Source organism: Gopherus flavomarginatus, chromosome 1 (genome assembly GCF_025201925.1).
Source record: "Gopherus flavomarginatus isolate rGopFla2 chromosome 1, rGopFla2.mat.asm, whole genome shotgun sequence".
NCBI classification, from domain to species: Eukaryota; Metazoa; Chordata; order Testudines; family Testudinidae; genus Gopherus; species Gopherus flavomarginatus.
In genome coordinates, this window is record NC_066617.1 from 18,675,942 (window position 1) to 18,699,834 (window position 23,893).

Genomic DNA, 23,893 nt, shown 5'->3' on the forward strand with positions numbered 1-23,893 from the left:
TCCATCACTCATGGTAATGATCCTGTTCTTTTCTGCTGTCTGCTTATTTTAAAAGAATATGAGAAAGGACTAAATTCTGCGTCATTCAATCCATTGGCAAAACTCCCATTGACTACAATATGATCGGGGTTTTGACCTCTCAAGAATAGTAGTATCATGGTTCAGGATATAGGGCATGGGAATTGCACTCAGAAAAGTTAAGTTCTATTCCTGATTTTTGCCACTCATCCACTGTGTAACTCTGGGGAGTCGCTAAGGCCTCATAGCTATTACTGTAACACACTGGCATTTAATATTTCACAGCTTCATTCCACAGTATTGTTTTTAATTCTACTATGTACATTTTTAGGATGTTAATAGAAAAAACACGAATGTAGTAGAATCCTGGGGCAGGACGAAGGAGAAACAATCTTACACTCACATTATCTCCAAAAATGCTTCCTTCACATTCACATGGGCCTTCCAGAGGACAAACCGTGGCCAAGATGTAAGTATTAGATGCTTGCTTTAAGTCCAGTATTTAACAACATAGTCTTCTCTTGACATTTGCTCAAAGGGCCCAGAACTCCCACTCCACTCCAGCTTGTTTCTCAGTTCATTTATAGAAGAAGCTGGCAGATGGTAGATCTCCTGTCCAACTTAACTGTCCACTTTCTGTCATCTGGATTTGTGGTTGTGGATATATCAGACTTCCAGTAGTGGCTGAGTAGGGAGATGGAAAGTGGATGGGTAAAAAGGAAGAAATGACAGAAAATAGCGAGGAGCTGGAAAAGTTGAGTAAATTTCTGACAGCAAAAGATCTTGGGCGATCTCCAAAAAAGGTGGTTAATGATCCAGTTGACTCCCCCTTTTTGGAAGGGATGTCCCTCATTTCAGATCCAAATTTGCTTCCATCTGACACAAAGTAGGTGTTGTCTTGCTCTAGTAATGGTAGAGAGTGACATGAAAAATGCTGAATTGGAAACCGAGGAGAGAGAAAATGTTATGAGCATAAGCTTCCTGCACTTGCACTTGTACGTTGTCCATCCTGTTATGACTTTCTCAGCACCTTGCATTTGGGCCGTGATTCAGCAAGGTACTTAAGCACATGCCTAACTTTGACCTTGGGAGCAGCTCCACTGGAAAAAGTGTGAAAGAATTGTCTGTGCAACTATTCTTGTGCTTGAAATTAGGCATCTGCTTAAGAACTTTGCGGAAATGGGGGCTTTTGGCTTTATCAGGTTTAGAGGCATGTTGGGGAAGCTCTGACTTGTGTAAGCAGCATCTACATTGCACTTAACCCAAGGTCCCTTTAACCCTGGCAGCATTAGGAGGCAGTCTTTATATACAGATGAACTCTCCTAGCATAGATTAACCTCTGAAGGTAGCACAATGCTTTTCTTCAATGCAGGTTATGGGTTAATAGTTGGTTCATCTCTTCCACCAAACTCAGCCCATTGAATAAATGTCTTCGTTGAGGACAACCCAAGGAAGATATCATTGTGTATTTATCTTTGAGTTTTTCTGTGTTCTTTATAGGTTATTCTGGAGTAACAAGGCACTGTAACACCATATCTTGCCTCACATTCATAAGCCAACTGGTATTAAGACTTCCTCTGCCAATAGTCTTTTTGGGGTTTTCAAGATAGTTTCACTGATGGTGGCCTGGAGCCCAGTGTCCCAGGCAGCAACAGGGATAGTGAATCTTCCATCTTTCTGTATAATCTACAACTGAGGCAGTTCTCCCATAATTTTTCATTTCAATGTCCTTTTCCTACATTTTTGGTTAGATTTTAGTAATTGTGAGAACTGAAGGAGTTACTGCAATTAAGTGCCATAGTTTTCTGCTCTCTCCTCTTATCCCGATTCCTGCATGTAGGACACCAGCAGATTGCTCCACTGCCATTATAGTGGCTCTTGCAGTCCATATTGACTAATTAAGGACCACTTCTATACCAAATATACATTGTTTCATTTATATTATAGAATAAACATGCACTGTTGGAATTAAGACCAAGTCGTCACCGTCAAACGACTGCTTGGTAGCTTATGTGAAATGAATTGGTAAAGTGGTTCTTAGTAGACACAAAGCCACTATCATCAAGTTGGCACCATGGTCAGTAATCTCTGTAGAGATAGGACTGACTCAATATGGAGACTAGTTCTCCATCGAGTACCTTGGTGATGTGATTGTGAGCAATCATGCCTAGGTGCTGCCTTTTCTGAGGTAAAGGATTTAGCCTCCAGATCTGTCAACCCAGCACAAAATTCACTTAAAACATTTTTTTAAACAGTCAAAAAAAAAAAAGACAGTCCCTTCCCTAATTATATTCCTCTTTTCTTCAGCCTCAACACATGATTTAGCTAAACAAATCATTTCAGGTATGATCTTCTTATCCTTTAGACATGAATTTAGGAATTACATTTAGACCAGTCAGGTGCTGGTGAATTTGGTAATCTAGAATGAGGTGGAGGTGGAGAATGGCCAGGAGTTTTAGGTATTTGTATCTCAGTTGAGGGAATGGTCTGAGCACACACTGTTAGTCAGGAACCTCTGAGTTTTAGTCGTTGCTCTGAAGTTGTCTCTTCCTGTGACCTTGAGCAGTGAACCTTCCTGCCTCAGTTTCCCCATCATTAAATGTGAACTCACCAAGTCACTATTCAGAAAAGCATCTTAAGCAAGTGCTCAAGTGCCATTAAAGTCAATGGGACTTAGGCCCATTGTAAACCAGTGGGTAAACACACCAACCAGTGCATTAAATAACATTCTCAACAGCAGAACGATTTCAATCCCTTTACTTCAGAGTTAAGTTTCATTTTCCAAATCAAACCAGTTAAATCTAAATCCAAACAGACAAAATAGGCCCCTTCCCCTGACCCAGGCTCTCCTGGAAGAGCAGGTATCCCTGGTACCATGCTTAACTAAGCTGCTTGTTGGCCTTTTATCTTAGTCTGCAAGTCACCTGTTTCTATAACCTGATCCCTTGCCTCAGCCCCATCACCTGAGACGCAGCTTATTAGTCCCAGACAACTCTCTTAAAGGGCCTATCATAACCTTAGTCCCAGATTTGGACCTTAGCGTCCAAAATATGGGGGTTAGCATGAAAACCTCCAAACTTAGTTACCAGCTTGGACCTGGTACTTGCTGCCACCACCCAAAAAATTAGAGTGTTTTGGGGCACTCTGGTCCCCCTGAAAAACCTTCCCTGGGGACCCCAAGACCCAAATCCCTTGAGTCTCACAACAAAGGGAAATAATCCTTTTTCCCTTCCCCCCTCCAGGTGCTCCTGGAGAGATACACAGACACAAGCTCTGTGAATCCAAACAGAGTGACTCCCCCTCTCCGTTCCCAGTCCTGGAAACAAAAGCACTTTCCTCTTCCCCCAGAGGGAATGCAAAATCAGGCTAGCAAATCCAACACACACAGATCTCCCCCTGATTTCTTCCTCCCACCAATTCCCTGGTGAGTACAGACTCAATTTCCCTGAAGTAAAGAAAAACTCCAACAGGTTTTAAAAAGAAAGCTTTATATAAAAAAAGAAAGGAAAAATACATACAAATGGTCTCTCTGTATTAAGGTGACAAAATACAGGGTCAATTGCTTAAAAGAATATTGAATAAACAGCCTTATTAAAAAAGAATACAAATCAAAGCACTCCAGCACTTATATTCATGCAAATACCAAAGAAAAGAAACCATATAACTTACTATCTGATCTCTTTGTCCATACACTTAGAAACAGAAGATTAGAAAACAGAAACTACTTCTCCAAAGCTCAGAGAAAGCAGGCAGACAGACAAAGACCTCAGACACAAACTTCCCTCCACCCAGAGTTGAAAAAATCCGGTTTCCTGATTGGTCCTCTGGTCAGGTGCTTCAGGTGAAAGAGACATTAACCCTTAGCTATCTGTTTATGACAGGGCCAATACCACCCTGTGACACATGTTTAAAGCTAACTATATGCTTAAATGTGTTCCCATATTTGGGGCCCTATTGCACACAGGATGAGCATTCCGGATTCTGATTATGCAAACCATAAGTGAACTATTTAACGTGTGACTCGAAAGTAGCTCTGGGGTTATTTCTCCTGCGCTTGTTTCAGAGCAGGCAATTCATACACGACATGGCAAAGATCTACTCGATAACAGTGACCAATGTGTTGGATGGAGTTGCCTCGTCTTGCCGGGCCTGCGCACTGGGGTCTGAACAGTCTGGGTCATCCTGCGTACCCTGTCCTGCTGGACACTACATTGAGAAGGAGACCAACCAATGCAAGGAGTGCCCAGCCAACACATATCTGTCCATACATCAGGTGTACGGCAAAGAGTCTTGTATCCCATGTGGGCCTGGCAGTAAAAGCAACAAGGTACAGAGATTGAAAGAGATTTACCCCTGGCTAAAGGCAGAGATGGGAGGTTTGTAATATGCGCACTCTAGGGGTAGGTCTTACTGGCTCACTGTAGAAATGCCACCAGGTTGCATGTCCTGTAGTGTAGTTAAAACCAATGTTTCATAGTTCTAAATTCATCCCTAGTGTAACTTCTGTTTGTAAACGTGTGATGATATGCTATATTTGTGTTTCTGTGCAATGAATCCCCCGTCTAGCCCCTCTCCAGGGATTGAACCCAGGACATTGGGATCCAGAAGCCCAAGCTTCTACTGGCTGACTGAAAGCACCAGATTCATTAGTGAAAATGTAGTAATGGACTCGTAAACTGCTGTATGTTATCTAGCTACAGGGGACAAAGACCAACACTGGATTAATTGGGGCTACATACACTTGCCAATGCCGTCTGCTGACTGGAATTCTAGACTCATGTCAGATTGCAATATATTGGTGGTAGCCTGCAGCAGATAGAAGCTGTGGTTAAAATAGTTTGGAACAGGAGTGGGAGCTCTCACCTCACCAATCTAGGCAGAGGGGAAGATGTGAGCCAGGGAGATAGGAGGGACTCTTCCTTTACTTTTAGCAGAGGAAGGGGAGTTGTTGGGGTCAGTAGCTGTCCTGTAATATTTACCTTCTCTCCTTCCCAAAGGACCATTCCACCTGCTTCAGTGACTGCACGTTCTCTTACCTCAGGGACAACCAGAGCCTGAATTATGACTTTAGCAACCTCAGTGGAGTGGGGTCATTAATGAATGGACCCAGCTTTACATCCAAAGGGACAAAGTTCTTTCATTTCTTTAACATCAGTCTGTGTGGGAATGAGGTGAGTGTTGGCTTTTGCAGGTGGGCGGGGGTAGCCTTACACTCGTCGTCTGCATTTCCTGACATTGGTACATTGCAGTATCCCACTGGTCAGTTGGGACTTGATCTTAGGAGGTGCTGACAGTCCTTGGCTCCCTCAGCTACTTACAGAAATGGGCCCTGCATAGCACAAGCACTTTCCGGTGGGCTTTGAATCCAGCCCCGAGCGAGGCTGCTGTATATGGCAGAATGTTTCTCCGGCGAGGGCACAGGAGTGTTAAAGGCTGAATTGATGCACAGAAATGGAGCTTGCTGAGTCCATAGCTTCACGGATTTTCCTTTGCTCTCATGCCAGGGCAGTCTCCTAAATCCAGTCATAAACCCGAGTTTTCGGCTGCTAACATGGTGTTCCACTGAGCTAGGAGCTGAGACTCTTTGTTATTGACTTCTTTCTTCATGGCCCCGGTGTTTCTGTCTATGGAATCCCTTGATGCCCAGCTGTCTGCCACAGCTGTGCACTTCCTGTGTCTGTACTTGACCTTTTGTTTTCAGACTTTTGGAGCAATGGTGAAAAGTGTTTAACCGATGCAGTTGAAAACCAGGATTTCCAGCAATGGGGGCTTAATCTGAGTCTTGAAAAGTGCCGACACATGACTAGTGTGGACCCTGATCTGTCAAACCACTTAAGCCCATGCATAAATGAAAGCATGTAAGTAGTCCCATGGATGTCAGTAATCCAGTGGGCCTAGCTGCATGCTTAAATTATGCAGATACTTAATTGCTTAACTGGATCAGAGTCTCAAGGCTCAGCCTTGTCAGCTGCTGAGCACTCTTTCTGATCCAGCAAAGCATGTAAGCACCGGTGTAACATTAAGTAGGTGAGTAGTCCCATCATCTTGGAGTGACACACTTGCTTTGAATTAAGCCTGTCTTTAAGTGCGTTGCTGGATCAGGAACATTAGCTTGCAGAATTGGGCCCTTTATGAGTAAATTGCTTTGTCCTTTGTTGCTGTTGCTCTAAAATTTTACTGTCGGTCTGCATGGAAGGATATGGATGACTCCATGAGACGCTAATGCAGGCTTGTGGGCTGGAACCTAATATACATGCATTTATTCTTTGCATGCATTTATATTCTTTCAGAGAACAATTTTTCCAGATTAAACCCCAGATAATGAGGTACTTTACAGTGTATCATTATATGGCCAAGGGGAAAATGCTTTTCTTTTACAAGGCATTTTATTATGCTTTTCAAATAAACACCATGTTGTCAAGATAAACCAATAAAGGTGCTTAGTATCACAGGTTCTGGATAATACATATGGGAATGCACAAGGGGTAGGTGACTGGCTGTTTCAGAATTTGCACCAGAATTTAATTGAAAGCTTCATGATGGCAAAGTAATGTTGCATGTTTTCTCTTTCTTGATAACAGTTGCTAATGGGGAATCAGCACCATCTATGTTTGCATTCCCTCCCTGACAAGGCTGCAAATCCTGCCAGAAGTTAACACCTTCTCTTACTTGTTTAATATCCATAGGGAAAGAAGATGGCGATTTGCGCAGACAATATAACAGATGTCACAGTAAAGGACATGGTAGCTGAATCAGAAGACTCTTCAAGTTTGGTGGGAACTTTTGTATGCCAGTCTACAATCATCCCATCAGACAGTAAGGGGTTCAGAACAGCACTGGCTCTGCAGTCCAACAGCCTTGCCGATACATTCTTAGGTACATGGTTTTGTGCCTTTTACTTTTTGTTCATGAGGAAGACTCTATAGGCTGTTCAGCTGCAACTAAGAAAAAGAGCAATATTGTTTTATGATCTAATCCTGCAGATCCTATGCGCATCAGTGGATACTGCAGTAGTTTAGCCTCTCTGTGGAGAAGGTTCACTATTTATTAGTTTATACTTGGTCACTATTCTGGTGATGCAGTTCAGACCAGTAAAGGGCTGTGTCAGCACTTACCCTGCAACCTGGCGTTCCTTACAGTGCTTTGCTGCTATAGCTTCACAGCCAACCTGCAAGCGTGCAGGTGACATGCTAAGAGTATGTCTACACTTAAACCACCACAAAGGTACAGCTGCGCCACTGTAGCACTTCAGTGTAGACACTACCGATGCTGATGGGAGGGGTTCTCCTGTCAGCGAAAGTAATTCTCCTCCTCTCCAGAGGCAGTAACTGGTTGATGGAAGAATTCTTCTGTTGAGCTAGAGAAACCTAGCTATGCCAATGTAAGTTCCCAGTGTAGACCAGGCCCTGAGTGTCTGTGTGCTAGGCAGCTCTGACCCCAGCAGTTCATCTACAACACTGCTCTGGCTTCCACCAGCCTTGGTTACAACCAGCAGGGTGACCCCAACACACTCCCAGTCCCGAATTTCCCCAAAATTGTGTGCCCTGAAGTGTCCATCCCTCACCTGCACCACTCAGAGAAATAATAAAATATGTTGCTCCTTTAAAGAGACAAAAGCACTTTACAGCTTGTTAACTTAACTGGGTAAATACATCCTTCCCTGAAAACACAGCACTGAGTTCGTTTATAGAAAAATAAAACCAATTTATTAACAAATATACATAGGATTACGTGAGTTCACATATAAGGAATGAAAATAGGAACAGTTACAAGTAAAACAATAGAAAAATATCCTTTCTATTAGCTAAGACTTAACAAGCTATAGTCTTTGTTCAAGATTAATTTCTTACCAGTCTTTCTTCTTTCTTGCCTTTCTCTCAGTCAGGGCCTTCCACAGAAACAGAAGGGGCTGGTTTCCCTTGTCTTCCTAGGTGAAAGATCTTTGCCTAAGAAGGTTTCTCACCTATATTCAATTTCCAGAGACTTAAGCCCCCCTCAGCTCGAAGGACCCATCGGTCTCAGCTCTGTTCCCTTATGTCTGTCTTGTGCTGGATGCCAACATGGCTTTCTGTGTCTGCTTGTATCTTCCAAAGTTCAATGATCTTGTTTCAGGAGGCAGGATGACCTCAAGCTGTTCTTCCCTTCCTGTGATCTTCCCATCCCCACACTGATTTGCATGTAAATGAAACTCCCATTGTTTTTGATCACACCTTGCTTAATTTCATTGGAGACAGGTAGATAGCTGCCTTCCTTCCTGTCTGGGTAAAACCTGTTTCTCCCTTTGTTTCATCAGACTGTAAAGGTCAATATCAGTGAGTATTCACAGTTCCCGATACAGTGCTAATAGTTGCATTTCACAATGATATTAATCACCATGTGTCATTAGCTTACAGAAAAGACCTGACTTGATACACTTTTGTAACAGTAATCAGTTGATTCAATTGCTTATCACCTGATGTTCAGACTTTCTGACTTTATAGCCCAGATAAAGTTTCTTTTCCCTACTGGAAGCTGTCTCCTCCCTTGCTTGTTAGCTTGATCACTTTGTTTACATAACATGTAAATGGATCTTCTTTGTCTTTGCTTGATGACGGGGCTGATCAGAGAAGCAAATAAACTTTCTTTGCTTAGGGCAGACCTCTTTACCAACTTCCCCTGACATGCCTGGTTTAAATACATATAGTCATAATTCCAGCATATATCCCTAACTCGTAATACATACCCCATATATACATCACACAAGAATACCAAGGCTCAGTGAGTTATTCGTTTTCCAAAGACATATGACATGACATCCATTAGGTACAGATTATGACATAGGTAAGTCTGGGTACACTGACCTGGTCTGGCCAGCTGAAACTCATTACCTGAGACCACTGTGCCCTTGCCCTCTGACACTGGGAAGCTCTTAGGGTCACATGCTCCTAATGTGTTTTCCCCTGCTCTGATCCCTGAGGAGATGGTGCAGTACAGATGCCCTGTGCAATATGCAGGGTGTGCCCGACCTAGGACAGATGTCAATACTTTTCAGGCACAGCAACGAACAAGGAAGACAGCAGAGAAACAAAGTTGAGAGTGCCTTATAATCAGAAGGCTTTCAAGCACCTTGCTGGAAGATATTTGGCAAGGGGAATGGAGGAGGTATTTTAGGGAAGAAACCTGTTGTCATGGTTTCAAAATAATATATTTAGGACTAGACTGAGAGTTTAATCTCAGCCCAGAGTAAGGGGCAGTGAATAGCTGTATCGCCCCAGGAGTCAGCCAGAGAGCCAGTAGAGTCACAATTCAATCTCTGGCTCCCTCTTTGCTCTAGGGGAGATTAAGCAGCTACTGGTCTATACCATTAACCGATTTGTTTTCCCACTGTTTCGGCTCAGCTGTGTTGGCCAGTGCAAGGCAGAGAAGAACAAAAGCTCCTCCCATTCCCTGCCTTTCTCCTCCTCGCCTGCGCAGGAGGTGGAGCTGCCACATGTGGAGTTCATTGTCTCCCATACTACCCTGGGTAGGCCCCCAACCCTACGGGTCACAGTGCAGGAGGATAAAGGAGCTGCTTAGGAATTTCAGCACAATCTAATGGGAGAAGATTTACTGAAGGAAAAAAAAAAGTTTGTGAATGTGTCCCCTTACTTTTCGCCTGTCTCTAGTGAACTAGGGCCATCCTCCTCATTGAAAGGACAACCCCTCACATTGGCAGTCTCCGCAGACACAGAATGAGCATGGAGCACAAACTTTAAACCCCCAAGAGGCGGTCCACCCATGCATTGATAGAGGACAGTATAGGGCAACGCAGGGAAGCTCACACTGTTAATTCCTATGTGGGCCTTGTTATTTTGGATAGAGGATTCCACTCGTTAGGGTTGTAGACATGGAATCCTCCACAACTGCACATTACCTTTGAAAAATGTATAACTCTATCTCACACCATGAATTTTAGTATTAGCTCTTTGTTTTATTGCATACCCTTCGATAATAAAATTGTATCTTATGAGATGCATAGAAGTTCACATGGTTTATTTTTAAAAAATTGTGCATAATGCAAAATTACTGGACAAATTCTTAATTAGCAAATCAAATGCCATTCTGGAAAACGCACTTTGTAAAGTACAAAGCATGTACCTTTCAAAAATCACATGCTTAATTTGTTCTCTTTTTGTTTGTTTGCTATTATTTTTAGGAGCTACGGTTGAAACCACTCTGGGAAATATTAGCGTTGAAACAGAAATGTTTCCATCTTCCAAAAGGACAATACTTGATGTGAATTTCTTTTTCAAGTAGGTGAAAAATTCTCCGTAGGAGGAACATCAGCACTTTTTAATGGTTTAATGGGAATGTAGACTTAGGGGGAAGGTCCTTGAGGCACTCTTCCAAGGCTCAGACTGATTGGCATGCTGATGAGTAGGTTGTGAAATCAGCTAATGCAGCAGCTTGCACGAGTTTGAGTTATTCCTGATTTACACAGAGGAGAGCCTGGATGTTTCCGGGTGCCATCTTCAACCTTGTGTTCTGGGCCCTGGCTTCTCCTTAATTTCTTTTTTAAATGTGTGCTTTACATTTATATACTTCCTTTTGCATTTATTTTTATTTTTACATTTTTGTTACAAAAATGAACTGAAGAAAAAAAAATCACTTGGTTTGAGACATGCTCAGACTACAGTGTCCTCTTCCTAGTTTGTTCCTCCAGGTACAATGTCCCGAATATCGGGACTGTCCCTATAAAATCGGGACATCTGGTCAACCTACCTACCAGTGACCCTGCTTTGGGTAAGATTATTGTAGTTTTAAGCCGTTAGTCTACAGGGGGCGCATATTGATACAACATATGTCATTCTCCAAGTCCTGCCCACCTTCTGCAATTGCAGAAGTGCAGTTTGCAGCTTTCTGGGCTAGTGAAGTGAATGAGTTGACTAGTATTTCTTGCAGAGTAACATTCAGAGCACAATCTCTGTGGCTATGATTTTCTAATACTGTTATTTTGGATTTGGGGGAGGCTGTTCCTCAGAGGCAAGCCCAGTGGTGTCTTGGGTCAGAATGATTCAGCACTGCTGGAAATCAGGCAGAGTCTCCAGACTCTCTCTAGCTCTTGGTGCATACCTAGGCAGAATTGTGTGCATACATGTAAATATGCATTTATTGTGCAATATGTCATTTTTTAAAGTAAAATCAATATTCATTGAAAACTTTGCTCTTATTTCATATTAGGTCTTCTACACTTACAACCCCCTGTGAAAACGGACGTGCAACTGTTGTGGTGGTGAGGTGTAATCCCACCAAACCAGGACAAGGCGATATTTCAGTCCCCAGGTATTTAATTAAGGGTATTAGAGTATTGCCTAGATGCCCAGTCCTTGGCAAAACTCTTTTAGTTGCCTTAGATTAGCAAGTAGCGAGAAGTGCTTTCTCCCATCTGTGACTGTCCAGGAGACGACACACATTTCTGCCAGGCGAGTACCTGCCACAGTGATCCATGTATATGTCACCTCCAGGTGAACTACGGGCAGCACATTCTAGGAATTGCTGGCTGTGAGGCCCCTGCGGTAGCGCCTAAGAGCAGATGCACAACAGCCTGCTCTTAGGCAATAAAGCCAGGAAAGAGTGCACAATAGGCAGTTTATTTAACCTCTCTATTTTGTACTTGTGCAACCTCTGCTTGGACACTGTGTCCAGTTCTGGTGCTCACAATTCAAGAAGGATGTTGATACATTGGAGAGGGTTTGGGGAAGATCCAAGAGAATGATTTAAGGATTGTCAGCCTTCTAGTGATAGATGCAAGGAGCTCAGTCTGCTTAACTGAACAAAGAAAAGGTTAAGGGTTGATTAGATCCATAAGTACTTACCTGGGAAACAGAAATTTGATAACAGAGGGCTCTTCAATCTAGCAGACAAAGATATAAAAAGATAGATAAATTCAGACTGGAAATGAGGTGTAAATTTTTAGCAGTGATGGTAATCAATCATTGAAACACTTAACAAAAGGTCATGGTGGATTCTCCATCACTGGAAATTTTTAAATTAAAATGTGGATGTTTTTCTAAAATATGAACTCTATTTTAAACTGGAATTAAGCTTGCTGTGCCACAGACTTCCTGTGTGACTCTGGGCAAGTCCCTTAGCCTCTATGCTTCAGTTCCCCATCTATAACATGTGATACTTTTCTAACTCATAGGGGCATTGCAAGGACAAATACATTAAAGATTTTGAGGTGCTCAGATACTATGGGTAAAGGGGATCATATAAGTATCTTGGATTGATTGAGGAAGATCATGGTCCAATAACAGCTCAAGCAGAGTATTTAACATCAGAGTAGACCTCTGTATTTGTAACAAAAATGTCTAAATAAGGAATGCCTTCTTTGTAGTTTATTTCTGGTTCAGCCAGGGTGAGAGATGAAAGGAACATGGGAAATAGGCCTACAAATGTTCCTGAGAAAATACTCTCTGATCCAGAGGTAGGGTTCCGAATTAGTCAAATCAAGCCAAGGGAGGTTGATCTCTCGCTCTCTGGATTTTGTTAAGATAAGTCAAATGTGTGACAAATTTCAGGGTTACACTGCAAATCTCTTAAGTCAGCTTTTCTATAGCAAGGATGATCCAGATTTAATGAACCAACTGTGTATTTTTGGCTGTTGAACAGACTTCCAGTTACCGTCACTGTTAGAGCCAGCCTAGCTGCCGGTAACAACAATTGAGCAAGTGTCGTGGAAGTGCAGCTAGTGTTCCGTTCTACTAACTGAACATGAAATAGGGCCATTTTTACTCCTCAGGTTTGTGCAGAAGCTGTTACGTGTTCACTTGGCTAGTAAACATCCTTCCGCTAAGTAACTATTACAGAGCATGGCTGCCACCTACGGAGGAAATCACTCAAAGCATCACAATTACAATTAATGTTCCCCTATCAACTCAGTGCAAGTAGAAACAGCAGCTGTAATTACTGCAATAAGTGTTTTTGCCTGAACACCTTGAAATAAGAAAACAAAATGGGGTTTACGCAGGCTTCTGGTATCAAGGTGGCAGCAATGGTGGGGTTACCCACAACATAATAGAACACTGGGGTTCTGTTTCTAATTCACACAAATATCTGTAACTGTAGGGGAAACGCTAGATGTTACTAGAAAAATAGATTGGAACAAAATTTAACTTTTTTGCTGCCAGTGGGGTTACACCAGGGATGAACTCTGTTCAAATATATATAATTTTTTCTAGTAATTTATAACTTTCCCTCTGTAATTCTAGATATTTGCCAATGAAATCATTGGTGTTACATCAAGGATGAATATGGCCTGCTATTTTTCATATAAATTTTGTTTCTCAGCTTTCCTCAAATATAAAATTTATTCTGGAAAAGAATTCAGAGTCACTAGAGCAGAGGCCTGTATTACCTAGCCACCTAGTGGTAACTGTATACATTATGCTGATGAAATACAGCTGTAATTTTGACATCTTTATAGAACAGTGACATCTACTTAAACTATTGACAGCTTTCATGTAGGTGTGGCAGGCAGTGGGGTACAAAGTTAAAAGTGTTAGCCCACAGTTTTCAAAGGCAGATACTGATTTAGGTTGCCTCAATTTTGGCACGTCCAACTTGAGAAATTCCAAATCATTGGCCACTTTTGAAAATTTGGCCTTTGGTGTATAGCAGTCCATGGCAACTTGGCTCAGTTAGTCAATTAATAAATCTTCATTGTTTAGTCACTCCAGTTCATTGATTGGAACACATCAGAAAGACACCCTCAAGTACAAGGGATATACATAAAACACAGTTATGAAATCAGAAGTTGATAAAACTTCATCTTAGGAAGTGCTTTTTAAGGATATCAGAACATTTTAAAAAGCTGAACATTATGGGCCAGATTCTCCCCCTTGTGTACGTTGGTGCAAATCTGGAATAACTCCAGTGCTTTCCATGACTGCTTCTAGTTTAGTTTATAGAGTTTTATATCAGTGTAGTATCAGTGGTGTCTGGACTCTTATTTCCAAAAATTTGCGAAACTAACACCTTCTTTATTTGAAGCTAGATATTTAACTGATTGGCTTTTTTGTTTGTTTTGGAAATGTTGAATCAATGGGTGGTTATTAATTATCGTAATTATTATTAGCGCTCTTGAGCAGTAGGCTGGAGGCAGAGAATCCTGACCAGTTCTCCTTTCCCTGTAATGAAACCTATGTCACAAGTGCTAACCAAACTTTGCTTTTCTCCTAGCAAATGCCCTGTTGGTACCTGTGATGGATGCACCTTTTACTTCATGTGGGAAAGTGCAGAAGCCTGCCCTTTATGCACAGAGCATGACTACCATGAGATTGAGGGAGCTTGTAAAAAGGGATTTCAGGTAGAGGACTGAAGCCTTCTAGTCAAATTGGATGAGTTGTGTAGTCTTGGGAGTGCTGTTAAACTGACTGTGTAAAAGCCACAGGGCTGGATTGTGCCTGTACATCACCTAGCCTTGCTGCTCCAAGAGCAGACCGGGGAAAGATTCACAATTCATTCCACTCCCTCTTTGCTCCCGGGAGAAGTTATCTGCTACTGGCCTTCTCCATTCGCAGATTACTAACCCTTCCCCATTCCAGATCTGCTCTTCTGACCACCATGTCAGAGGCAGGCTCCACCCATTTCCCTCTCTGTCCATCCCAATCTCTGCTAGCCTGTGTGAGGAGCAAGCTTTGAGCATACATCCTTTGTCCCCTTCCCGTGCCTGCAGCCATGATGCAGGGGAGTGCAGTTGGGTCTCATTCCAAAATTATTCTTACTGTTAAATCTCACTAGGCCAAGCCATTTTGGAGACATGGGTTAGATTCTGCCCTGCACGAGAATTCAGCAAGGGGTCAGAGCGCTGGGGAGCCCTGTTACAGCTCCCTGATAATTAGGGTTGTCCCAAGCCCCTGTTTAGTATAGAGTAGCTGCCACACTGCTCTAAGTGTATGTCTACACTGCAATCAGAGGCATGATTGCCACTCATGTCGGTATAGTTTAGCTAGCACAGAAGACACAGCAGCATGGACTAGTCTGGCCAGAACCAGGGTGTGTGCATCATCTTCACTGCTGTTTTGGGGGAGCAGGCTAGATTAGAGCTAGCATGGGTATGCCTACCTGGGGTATAGTCACATCTCTGAGTGCAATGTGGACATACCCTAAGTTGCTCCAATAGGGTAGGGTCCACACCTACTCCCTTTTCCCAACACACTCCTCCATGCTGAATGGGATTGGGGGTGGGGGCATAGGCAGAGGACTTGACAGCAATACGCTTGTGCCATCAGGGATTTCTCCCAGGCATTTACAGACAGTATACGTCCCTGTAGTGTATGGAGAAAAGGTGCATAACACAGTCGAGAATCTGCCCCTGATATGATAAATATATATTTTTTAAAGTAAATAACACCTCTGTTTTCTGTAATTTCACTTCCTCAAAAACATGTTATTGGCTTAACCTCAAAATGTCCATAAACATTCTCTACATTCACATCACTTTTCTGTATTCTCTCTCTCTCTCTCTCTTTTTTATTTTGAAAGGAAACCTTATATGTCTGGAATGAGCCAAAGCAATGCATGAAGGGGATTGCCTTGCCTGAGAAACGGGTCAGCACCTGTGAAACCATGGACTTTTGGTTAAAAGTTGGAGCAGGTGTTGGTGCATTCACAGCTGTGCTGCTCATAGCCTTAACCTGCTACTTCTGGAAGAAAAATCAGAAGTAAGTATGGTACTTGAGGTGACATACAAAAATAAATCAAAAGGCTGATCCAGAGCTCATTGAAGTCACTAGAAAAACTCCCATGGATTCCACTGGACTTCGAATTAAACCCTAACACAGTGTAGGGAAATGTCATACCTGATCAGTCCAGTGATCCACTTACTCCGATTTCCTGTTTCCAGCAATGGCCATAACAGATGCTGCAGAGGAAAGTGCAAGATACCCTGAAATAGGCAGTTGTGGGATAGCCATGAGAAGTTTCCTCCTAACTCCTGACAGAGGTTGGCTTAAGGCTGGAAGCAATAGAGATGAGTAAGGTCATAGATTTTAAGACCAAAATGGACCATCAGGGCTGGCTCTAGCAATTTCGCCGCCCCAAGCACGGCGGCATGCCACGGGGGGTGCTCTGCTGCTCGCCGGTCCCGTGGCTCCGGTGGACCTCCCGCAGGCTTCCCTGCGGGGGGTCCGGTGGTCCAGCGGGTCCAGTGGACCTCCCGCAGGCGTGCCTGCGAATGCTGCACCGGAGCCGCTGGACCAGCGGACCCTCCGCAGGCACGCCTGCGGGAGGTCCACCCGAGCCACCTGCCGCCCTCCCGGCAACTGGCAGAGCGCCCCCCGGCGCATGCCACCCCAAGCACGCACTTGGTGCACTGTGGCCTGGAGCCAGCCCTGTGGACCATTATGATCATCAAGGCTGACCTCCTGCATAATACAGGCCACAGATTTCTACCCAGTGATTCCTGACTCAAGCTTACAGTTTCTGCTTGGTCTTGAGTGTATCTTTTAGAAAAAGTCTAAAGGTCTTTGATTTAAAGATTTTATGGGATGGAGTTTGTTCTGTTCTAGTCTGGAAAACAGGAAATGGATGAGCTGCTAATGCAGTTCAGTCATGCTCTCTTACTTCTGGTTCTTAAAACATAACTTCTGATTCTTTACAAATGCTTAACAAATAACCCTACGGAATAGGTGCAGATAGTGTTCTGACCACCTGCACTGTTGCAGCTAGAATATGGGATATTAAGAAAATAACTGTCCAGGTTTGTGCTTTTAGGTTGGAGTATAAATATTCCAAATTAGTGATGACAGCTAACTCGAAAGAGTGTGAGCTTCCAGCTGCTGACAGCTGTGCTATAATGGAAGGAGAAGATAACGAAGAGGAAATAGTATATTCAAATAAACAGTCATTGCTGGGAAAGCTGAAGTCATTGGCAACAAAGGTGAGCATTAATATTATAATTTTTGTTGACACTGTTAGTTTAATATAGCTAATTAGCTCATTTTATCATTTTAGTTGTGTTATTGTTGTGGTTATGTTATTTCATATGCAGTCAATGTGTGATGATGAATAGACAGAAGTAGGACAGGATTATATAAATATAAATTTGACAAGTATTTAGGAGTGACAAGCGTGTATTAGGTATACAAGTAAGGTAAGGCAGTGTAATGCAAGGCCTGCAGACTAAGGGCTGAAAGACCTCAACTTAGCCACACTAGGCCTCAGGCTTAAGGAGACTTGACATGAGTGAGCAACCTAAGACTTACTTTATGCCAGTAAGGTTACCTGCTCCTGAGGGCGTGCTGTGCCAAAAAAATCATAGATTCATAGACTCTAGGACTTGAAGGGACCTCGAGAGGTCATCGAGTCCAGTCCCCTGCCCTCATGGCAGGACCAAATACTGTCTAGACCATCCCTGATAGACATTTATCTAACCTACTGTTGAATATCTCTAGAGATGGTGTCATAAACAGATAGTTAAGGGTTAACAAGTTCAGTGAGCCTGGCTGTCACCTAACCAGAGGACCAATTGGGACAGGATACTTTCAAATCTTGAGGGAGGGAAGTTTTTGTGTGTGCTGTTAGATTTTGGTTGTTGTTCTCTCTGGGTTCTGAGAGTGACCAGACGTGCAACCAGGTTTCTCTCCAGTCTCCCTGATACAGGTTCTTATAGATTCAAAATAGTAAGTACTAGGTGATAAGGCGAGTTAGGCTTATGTTTGTTTTCTTTATTTGCAAATGTGTATTTGGCTGGAAGGAGTTCAAATTTGTATTTGGCTGGAAGAATTTTAATTTGTACTTGTATACTTAGGCTGGGAGGATATTCCCAGTGTCTATAACTGAAAGACCCTGTAACATATTCCATCTTAAATTTACAAAGATTATTTTTACTGTTTTTCCCTGTTTAATTAAAAGCTTTTCTTGTTTAAGAACCTGATTGTTTTTTTATTCTGGTGAGACCCCAGGGACTGGGTCTGGATCCACCAGGGAATTGGTGGGGAGAAAGGAGGGAAGGGGGAGAGAAAGATGAATTTTCTCTCTGTGTTAGGATTACTTTCTCTCTCAGGGAGAGTCTGGGAGGGGGAGAGAGAAGGAGGGGGGAAGGTGAATTTTCCTCTCTGTTTTAAGATTCAAGGAGTTTGAATCCCAGTGATCTTCCAGGGTAACCCAGGGAGGGGAAGCCTGGGAGAGGCAACGGTGAGGGAAAGGGTTTACTTTCCTTGTGTTAAGATCTAGAGGGTCTGGGTCTCGGGGGTCCCCGGGCAAGGTTTTGGGGGACCAGAGTGTACCAGGCACTGGAATTCCTGGTTGGTGGCAGCGCTACAAGTACTAAGCTGGTAATTGAGCTTAGAGGAATTCATGCTGGTACCCCATCTTTTGGACGCTAAGGTTCAGAGTGGGGAATTATACCATGACAGATGGAGATTCCACAACCTCCCTAGGCAATTTATTCCAGTGTTTAACCACCCTGACAGTTAGGAACATTTTCCTAATGTCCAACCTAAACCTCCCTTGCTGCAGTTTAAGCCCATTGCTTCTTGTTCTATCCTTAGAGGCTAAGATGAACAAGTTTTCTCCGTCCTGCTTATGACACCTTTTTAGATACCTGGAAACTGCTATCATGTCCCCTCTCAGTCTTCTCTTTTCCAAACTAAACAAACCCAGTTCTTTCAGTCTTCCTTCATAGGTCATGTTCTCAAGACCGTTAATCATTCTTGTTGCTCTTCTCTGGACCCTTTCCAATTTCTCCACATCTTTCTTGAAATGCGGTGCCCAGAACTAGACACAATACTCCAGTTGAGGCCTAACCAGCGCAGAGTAGAGTGGAAGAATGACTTCTCACGTCTTGCTCACAACACACCTGTTAATGCATCCCAGAATCACGTTTGCTTTTTTTGCAACAGCATCACACTGTTGACTCTTATTAGCTTGTGGTCCACTATAACCCCTAGATCCCTTTCTGCTGGATTCCTTCCTAGATAGTCTCTTCCCATTCTGTATGCATGAAACTGATTTTTCCTTCCTAAGTGGAGCACTTTGCATTTGTCTTTGTTAAACTTCATCCTATTTACCTCAGACCATTTCTCCAATTTGTCCAGATCATTTTGAATTATGACCTTATCCTCCAAAGCAGTTGCAATCCCTCCCAGTTTGGTATCATCTGCAAACTTAATAAGCGTATTAAAAATTTTGTGCACATTTTAAAATTCTGCAAAATTCTGCAAGTTTTATTAGTCAATAAATAAATGCAGAGGCTCCAGCATGGCAGTGGGGAGCACAGGCCACTGGCTGCATAAAGGTGGGAGATCACCCTGCAGCATCCCTGCCCCTGGGACACAGACTCAGTGGTGAGGCTGCACTTGACTTGGCGGTAGATATAATTTACCTAGATTTCAGTAAGGCGTTCGACACGGTTCCGCACACAGAGCTGTTAGTTAAATTGGAAAAGCTGGGAGTGAATATGAAAGTTGTAAGGTGGATAAGGAACTGGTTAAAGGGGAGACTCCAGAGGGTCGTATTGAAAGGTGAACTGTCGGACTGGAAGGAGGTCACCAGTGGAGTCCCTCAAGGATCGGTTTTGGGACCGATCTTATTTAACCTTTTTATTACTGACCTTGGCACAAAGAGCGGGAATGTGCTAATAAAGTTTGCGGATGACACGAAGCTGGGGGGTATTGCTAACACGGAGAAGGACAGGGATACTATTCAGGAAGATCTGAACCACCTTGTAAACTGGAGTAATAGAAATAGGATGAAATACAATAGTGAAAAGTGCAAGGTCATGCATTTAGGAATTAATAATAAGAATTTTGGATATACGTTGGGGGCGCATCAGTTGGAAGCGACGGAGGAAGAGAAGGACCTTGGGGTACTGGTTGATAGCAGGATGACTATGAGTCGCCAATGTGATACGGCTGTTAAAAAAGCAAATGCGATTTTGGGATGCATCAGGCGGGGTATTTCCTGCAAGGATAAGGATGTGTTAGTACCGTTGTATACGGCGTTGGTGAGACCCCATCTGGAATACTGTGTGCAGTTCTGGTGTCCCATGTTCAAGAAGGATGAATTCAAACTGGAACAGGTTCAGAGACGGGCTACGAGGATGATCCGAGGAATGGAAAAACTGCCTTATGAAAGGAGACTCAAAGAGCTTGGCTTGTTTAGCCTGGCCAAAAGAAGGCTGAGGGGGGATATGCTCGCCCTATATAAATATATCAAGGGGGTTAACGTTAGGGAGGGAGAAGAATTATTTAAGTTTAGTACTAATGTAGCCACGAGGACGAATGGGTATAAACTGGATATTAGGAAGTTTAGACTTGAAATTAGACGAAGGTTTCTGACCATTAGGGGAGTGAAGTTCTGGAATAGCCTTCCGAGGGAAGTAGTAGGGGCAAAAGACTTTCCTGGCTTTAAGACAAAGCTTGATAAGTATATGGAGGGGATGTTATGATAGGATCGTTAATTTGGGCAATTGATCTTGAATTACCACCAGACAGGTCTGCTCAATGGTCTGCGGGGAGATGTTGCATGCGATGGGTACTGAGTTGCTGCAGAGAATTCCTTCTTGGGTGCTAGCTGGTGACTCTTGCCCACATGCTCTGGGTTTAGCTGATCGCCATATTTGGGGTCGGGAAGGAATTTTCCTCCAGGGCGGATTGGCAGGTGCCCTGGAGGTTTTTCGCCTTCCCCTGCAGCGTGGGGCACGGGTCGCTTGCTGGTGGTGTCTCTGCAGCTTGAGGTCTTCAAACCATTTTTGAGGATTTCAATAACTCGGTCCTGGGATAGGGGTTGTTATAAAATTGGATGGGTGGGGTTCTGTGGCCTGCCTTGTGCAGGAGGTCAGACTAGATGATCAGATTGGTCCCTTCTGACCTATGAGTCTATGAGTCTATGAGACCCTGACACAGCACAAGGCCTGGGTCTGCCCCAGAAACACCCTGGGGCCCTGCCTCTCTGTGCCGGTGCACCAGGTGTGGGGCAGACAGGCTCAACCAGGCAGGATCCAAGTGTGAAGGGGCTCAGTGTGGTGGGATCCAGATGTGGGATGAGAGGATTCTGTGTGGGAAAATATGGGTGCAGGCAGCTCAGTGAGGGGTTTAGGTGTAGGGGGATCTGGATGTACAGTGGGGGACTTCCAGATGCAGGAGCAATGGGACTCTGCAGGGGCTTCCAGGTGAAGGTGGTTGGGGCTCAGCAGAAGGGTCTGGGTGTGGAGGTCTCAGCGGGGAAGTCTGGGGGCTGGGAGAGTGGGGCTTAGTGGGGTGGTGGTCTGGGTGCACCTAGTTGGGGGTTAGTGGCATGGGGGTCTTCAGGTGGGGACTCATAGTGGTGCAGGGAGGGTGTGGTTCATCAGTGTAGGGGTTTGAGTGCAGGGAGTTCAGTGCGGGGTGGTTTAGGTGCAGGGTTGGGGGTCTAGAGGTAGAGGGTCTGGGTGAAGGGGGTTCCAGATGCAGGGGTTGAGGTTCAGTGGGGTGGGGTTCAGGTATGGAGGGGTAGGGGGGGTTCAGGGTATGTGAGGTGAAGCTTGGCGAGGGTGTCTGGGTATGGGAGGTCCGGATGCACGGGGGTTGGGTGGATGGGGAAGCAGCTCCCCATATAGTGACCCCTCCCCCTGCAGTTGAGGAGTGATGGGGCAGGAAGCACGGGAGGATGCTGAGCTTCCTGCAGCTTGGGGAGGTTGCTGGGAGTGGGTCTGACACAGCCCCAGCCACTCCTTGCAGGGGAAGAGGAAGTCCCATCCTCTCTTGCCTCCACTCCAGCTGGAACTAGCAGCTGATCGCAGCTCAGGGTAGGAGCCAGGGCTGGAGCACCCATGGAGAAAAATTAATGGGTGCTGAGCACCCACCAGCAGCTCCCCATGGCCCTGCCCTGCTCCCCTGCTCCAGCTCACCTCTGCCTCCTCCACGAGCGTGCTTCCACATCCTGCTTCTCCCCACTCCCTCCCAGTGCTTGCGCCGTGAAACAGCTGTTTTGTGGGGCAGGGAGGGAGAGGGGAGGAGGGGGAACATGCCACGCTGGGGGAAGAGGCAGGGTTGGGGCGGGGATTTGGGGAAGGAATCCAATAGGGGCAGGGAGGGGGCAGAGTTGGGGTGGGGACTTTGGGGAAGGGGTTGGAATGGGAGCAGGGCCAGGGATGGGGAAAAGGTAGAATCGGGGCGGGGTCAGGGGGCACGAGCACTCACCGGTGCTGGAGAAAGTAGACACCTATGGTAGGAGCCACTGGCTGGGGTGTCCCCAGCCCCATGGTGATCAACCTCTCTGCTGGCTGCTCCAGGTGCCTGAAATGATGTCCCTGCACTGCTAGGGAGTGGTGCGTAACTGCTCTTGCAGCTTCTCTTTTTGCTTCCCTGTCAGAAAGTAATATTTCTGCGGGGAAGCGAGGAAATCTGCGAGGGACATGAATTCTGCACATATCTTCAACTTTGGAAACATTAGAAGGGCCAGATGAAAAAGAGTGTGTGTGAGAACCGTGCATCTGGACATCATTCATTTTATTGTAATCAATGGCAAGAAGAAGAAAAGAGGAGGGGAATACAGCATATTGAACATTCAAAATTTCAAAAATGTGATATTTTTTTAAAAAGCAAAATATTCTGTCCCTCATTCCCTCAAAAAATATGCTCCCCCCCATTTTGAACCTTGCAAAAAAGACAATGACTCAGAAGTGTTGATTTTGTGAAAGCTCTCTACTGCTGAATGTAATGAAAGTTTTTGACCACCTCTGCTGCTGAATTTTGTGTTTACTACCATGAATAGTCCTGATGAGTTTAAAGGCTTGGTTGATGAAGTGTGCAGGACTGGGCCTGTAATGATTAGAAGAAGAGAGGAAGGATTGCTGGAAGAAATAGGTTTTGTAGTTTAAAAGTAAGCTTAGCGCTTTATACTGAGAATAGCAATCACTTGCGCACCTGAGCACTGTGTTCAAACAGACTATTCTTAACTCAAGTTCCTATGATCATATTAATAGGCTTCCCTGTACACTGTTACCTTTTCAAATAAGCCTGTCAGATATCTCTGGCTTTTTTTTTCTTTTTTCATCTGCTGGATAATCAGAGTTGTCAAACTCAGCCTCCAGGACCTCATTAGCTTTCTCAAGTCTGCATCCTATATCCCTGCAGATAACTGGGATTTATTATATATTTTCTCAAAACACATGTGATAGGCATCGTTCTTCATTAATGCAAAAGATGAGAGGTACAACTTCTTTAAAAAAAACAGAGAAAAGAGAGAGAAACAATATTGGGGACAGGGACAATGTAAAGATGTATCAACAGAGAGAGAAAAAATCAGAAATATATTAAAAATAGGATCAGACTCTAGGTGATTACTTTTCTGTGTTCCAAAACTTCTCATGAAGTTATTGAGAGCTTTGACTAGATAAGAAATGCAGAGCTGAGCCCCTAATGTAAAACTGCAAATAAATATTTTTCCTTTATTATTGTAATAACAACACAGAATGTAATTGCTGTGCTGAAGCAGGCTGAGGAAGTGCAGGAAACCCTACAGTAGGCAGCTAGGGGAAAATCTGACCCCGCACATGCATTAGGTCTCATCATAATAGAGAGTGATTTTAAACCCCAAAGCACGAGTTTAGTTTCATATCTCTTTCCAAAATATTTGTTAGCATTAAGTCGTATAGCTGTAGATTTTCTTGTCGTCCATAGACATGTCCACTCCTTTTTTAAAACAAGATCTATATCGTAGTACAGCAAGACAAGTTTGTATTTATATTAGCATTATGAAGACCTAATTTAATCAATGTGTTGATGCATGAACCTTCTACAGTTGCAGGATTCTCAACTTTTTCCCATCAATAACCTCAAAACCACCCACCCTTTTTCGTCTCTCCAATATCCTGGAGTTCTTGTCCTCAGCAGCCTCCTGTGGCAATGAGATCCACAGTCTAATTACACAT

General features: G+C 43.9%; 1 protein-coding gene across 2 annotated transcripts in view; it reads left to right on the forward strand.

Moving 5' to 3' along the window:
* The window catches only part of ELAPOR2 (endosome-lysosome associated apoptosis and autophagy regulator family member 2), a 155,471-nt gene that overhangs the window by 126,680 nt on the left and 4,898 nt on the right, over positions 1-23,893 (forward strand). For both annotated transcript variants that reach the window (XM_050936807.1, XM_050936808.1), the window contains 9 exons: positions 350-487; positions 4,082-4,345; positions 5,016-5,189; positions 6,705-6,894; positions 10,193-10,289; positions 11,218-11,319; positions 14,218-14,344; positions 15,523-15,701; positions 16,753-16,918. In XM_050936807.1, the coding sequence (XP_050792764.1) occupies positions 350-487; positions 4,082-4,345; positions 5,016-5,189; positions 6,705-6,894; positions 10,193-10,289; positions 11,218-11,319; positions 14,218-14,344; positions 15,523-15,701; positions 16,753-16,918 (1,437 nt within the window). The remainder of the gene's footprint in view (positions 1-349; positions 488-4,081; positions 4,346-5,015; positions 5,190-6,704; positions 6,895-10,192; positions 10,290-11,217; positions 11,320-14,217; positions 14,345-15,522; positions 15,702-16,752; positions 16,919-23,893) is intronic.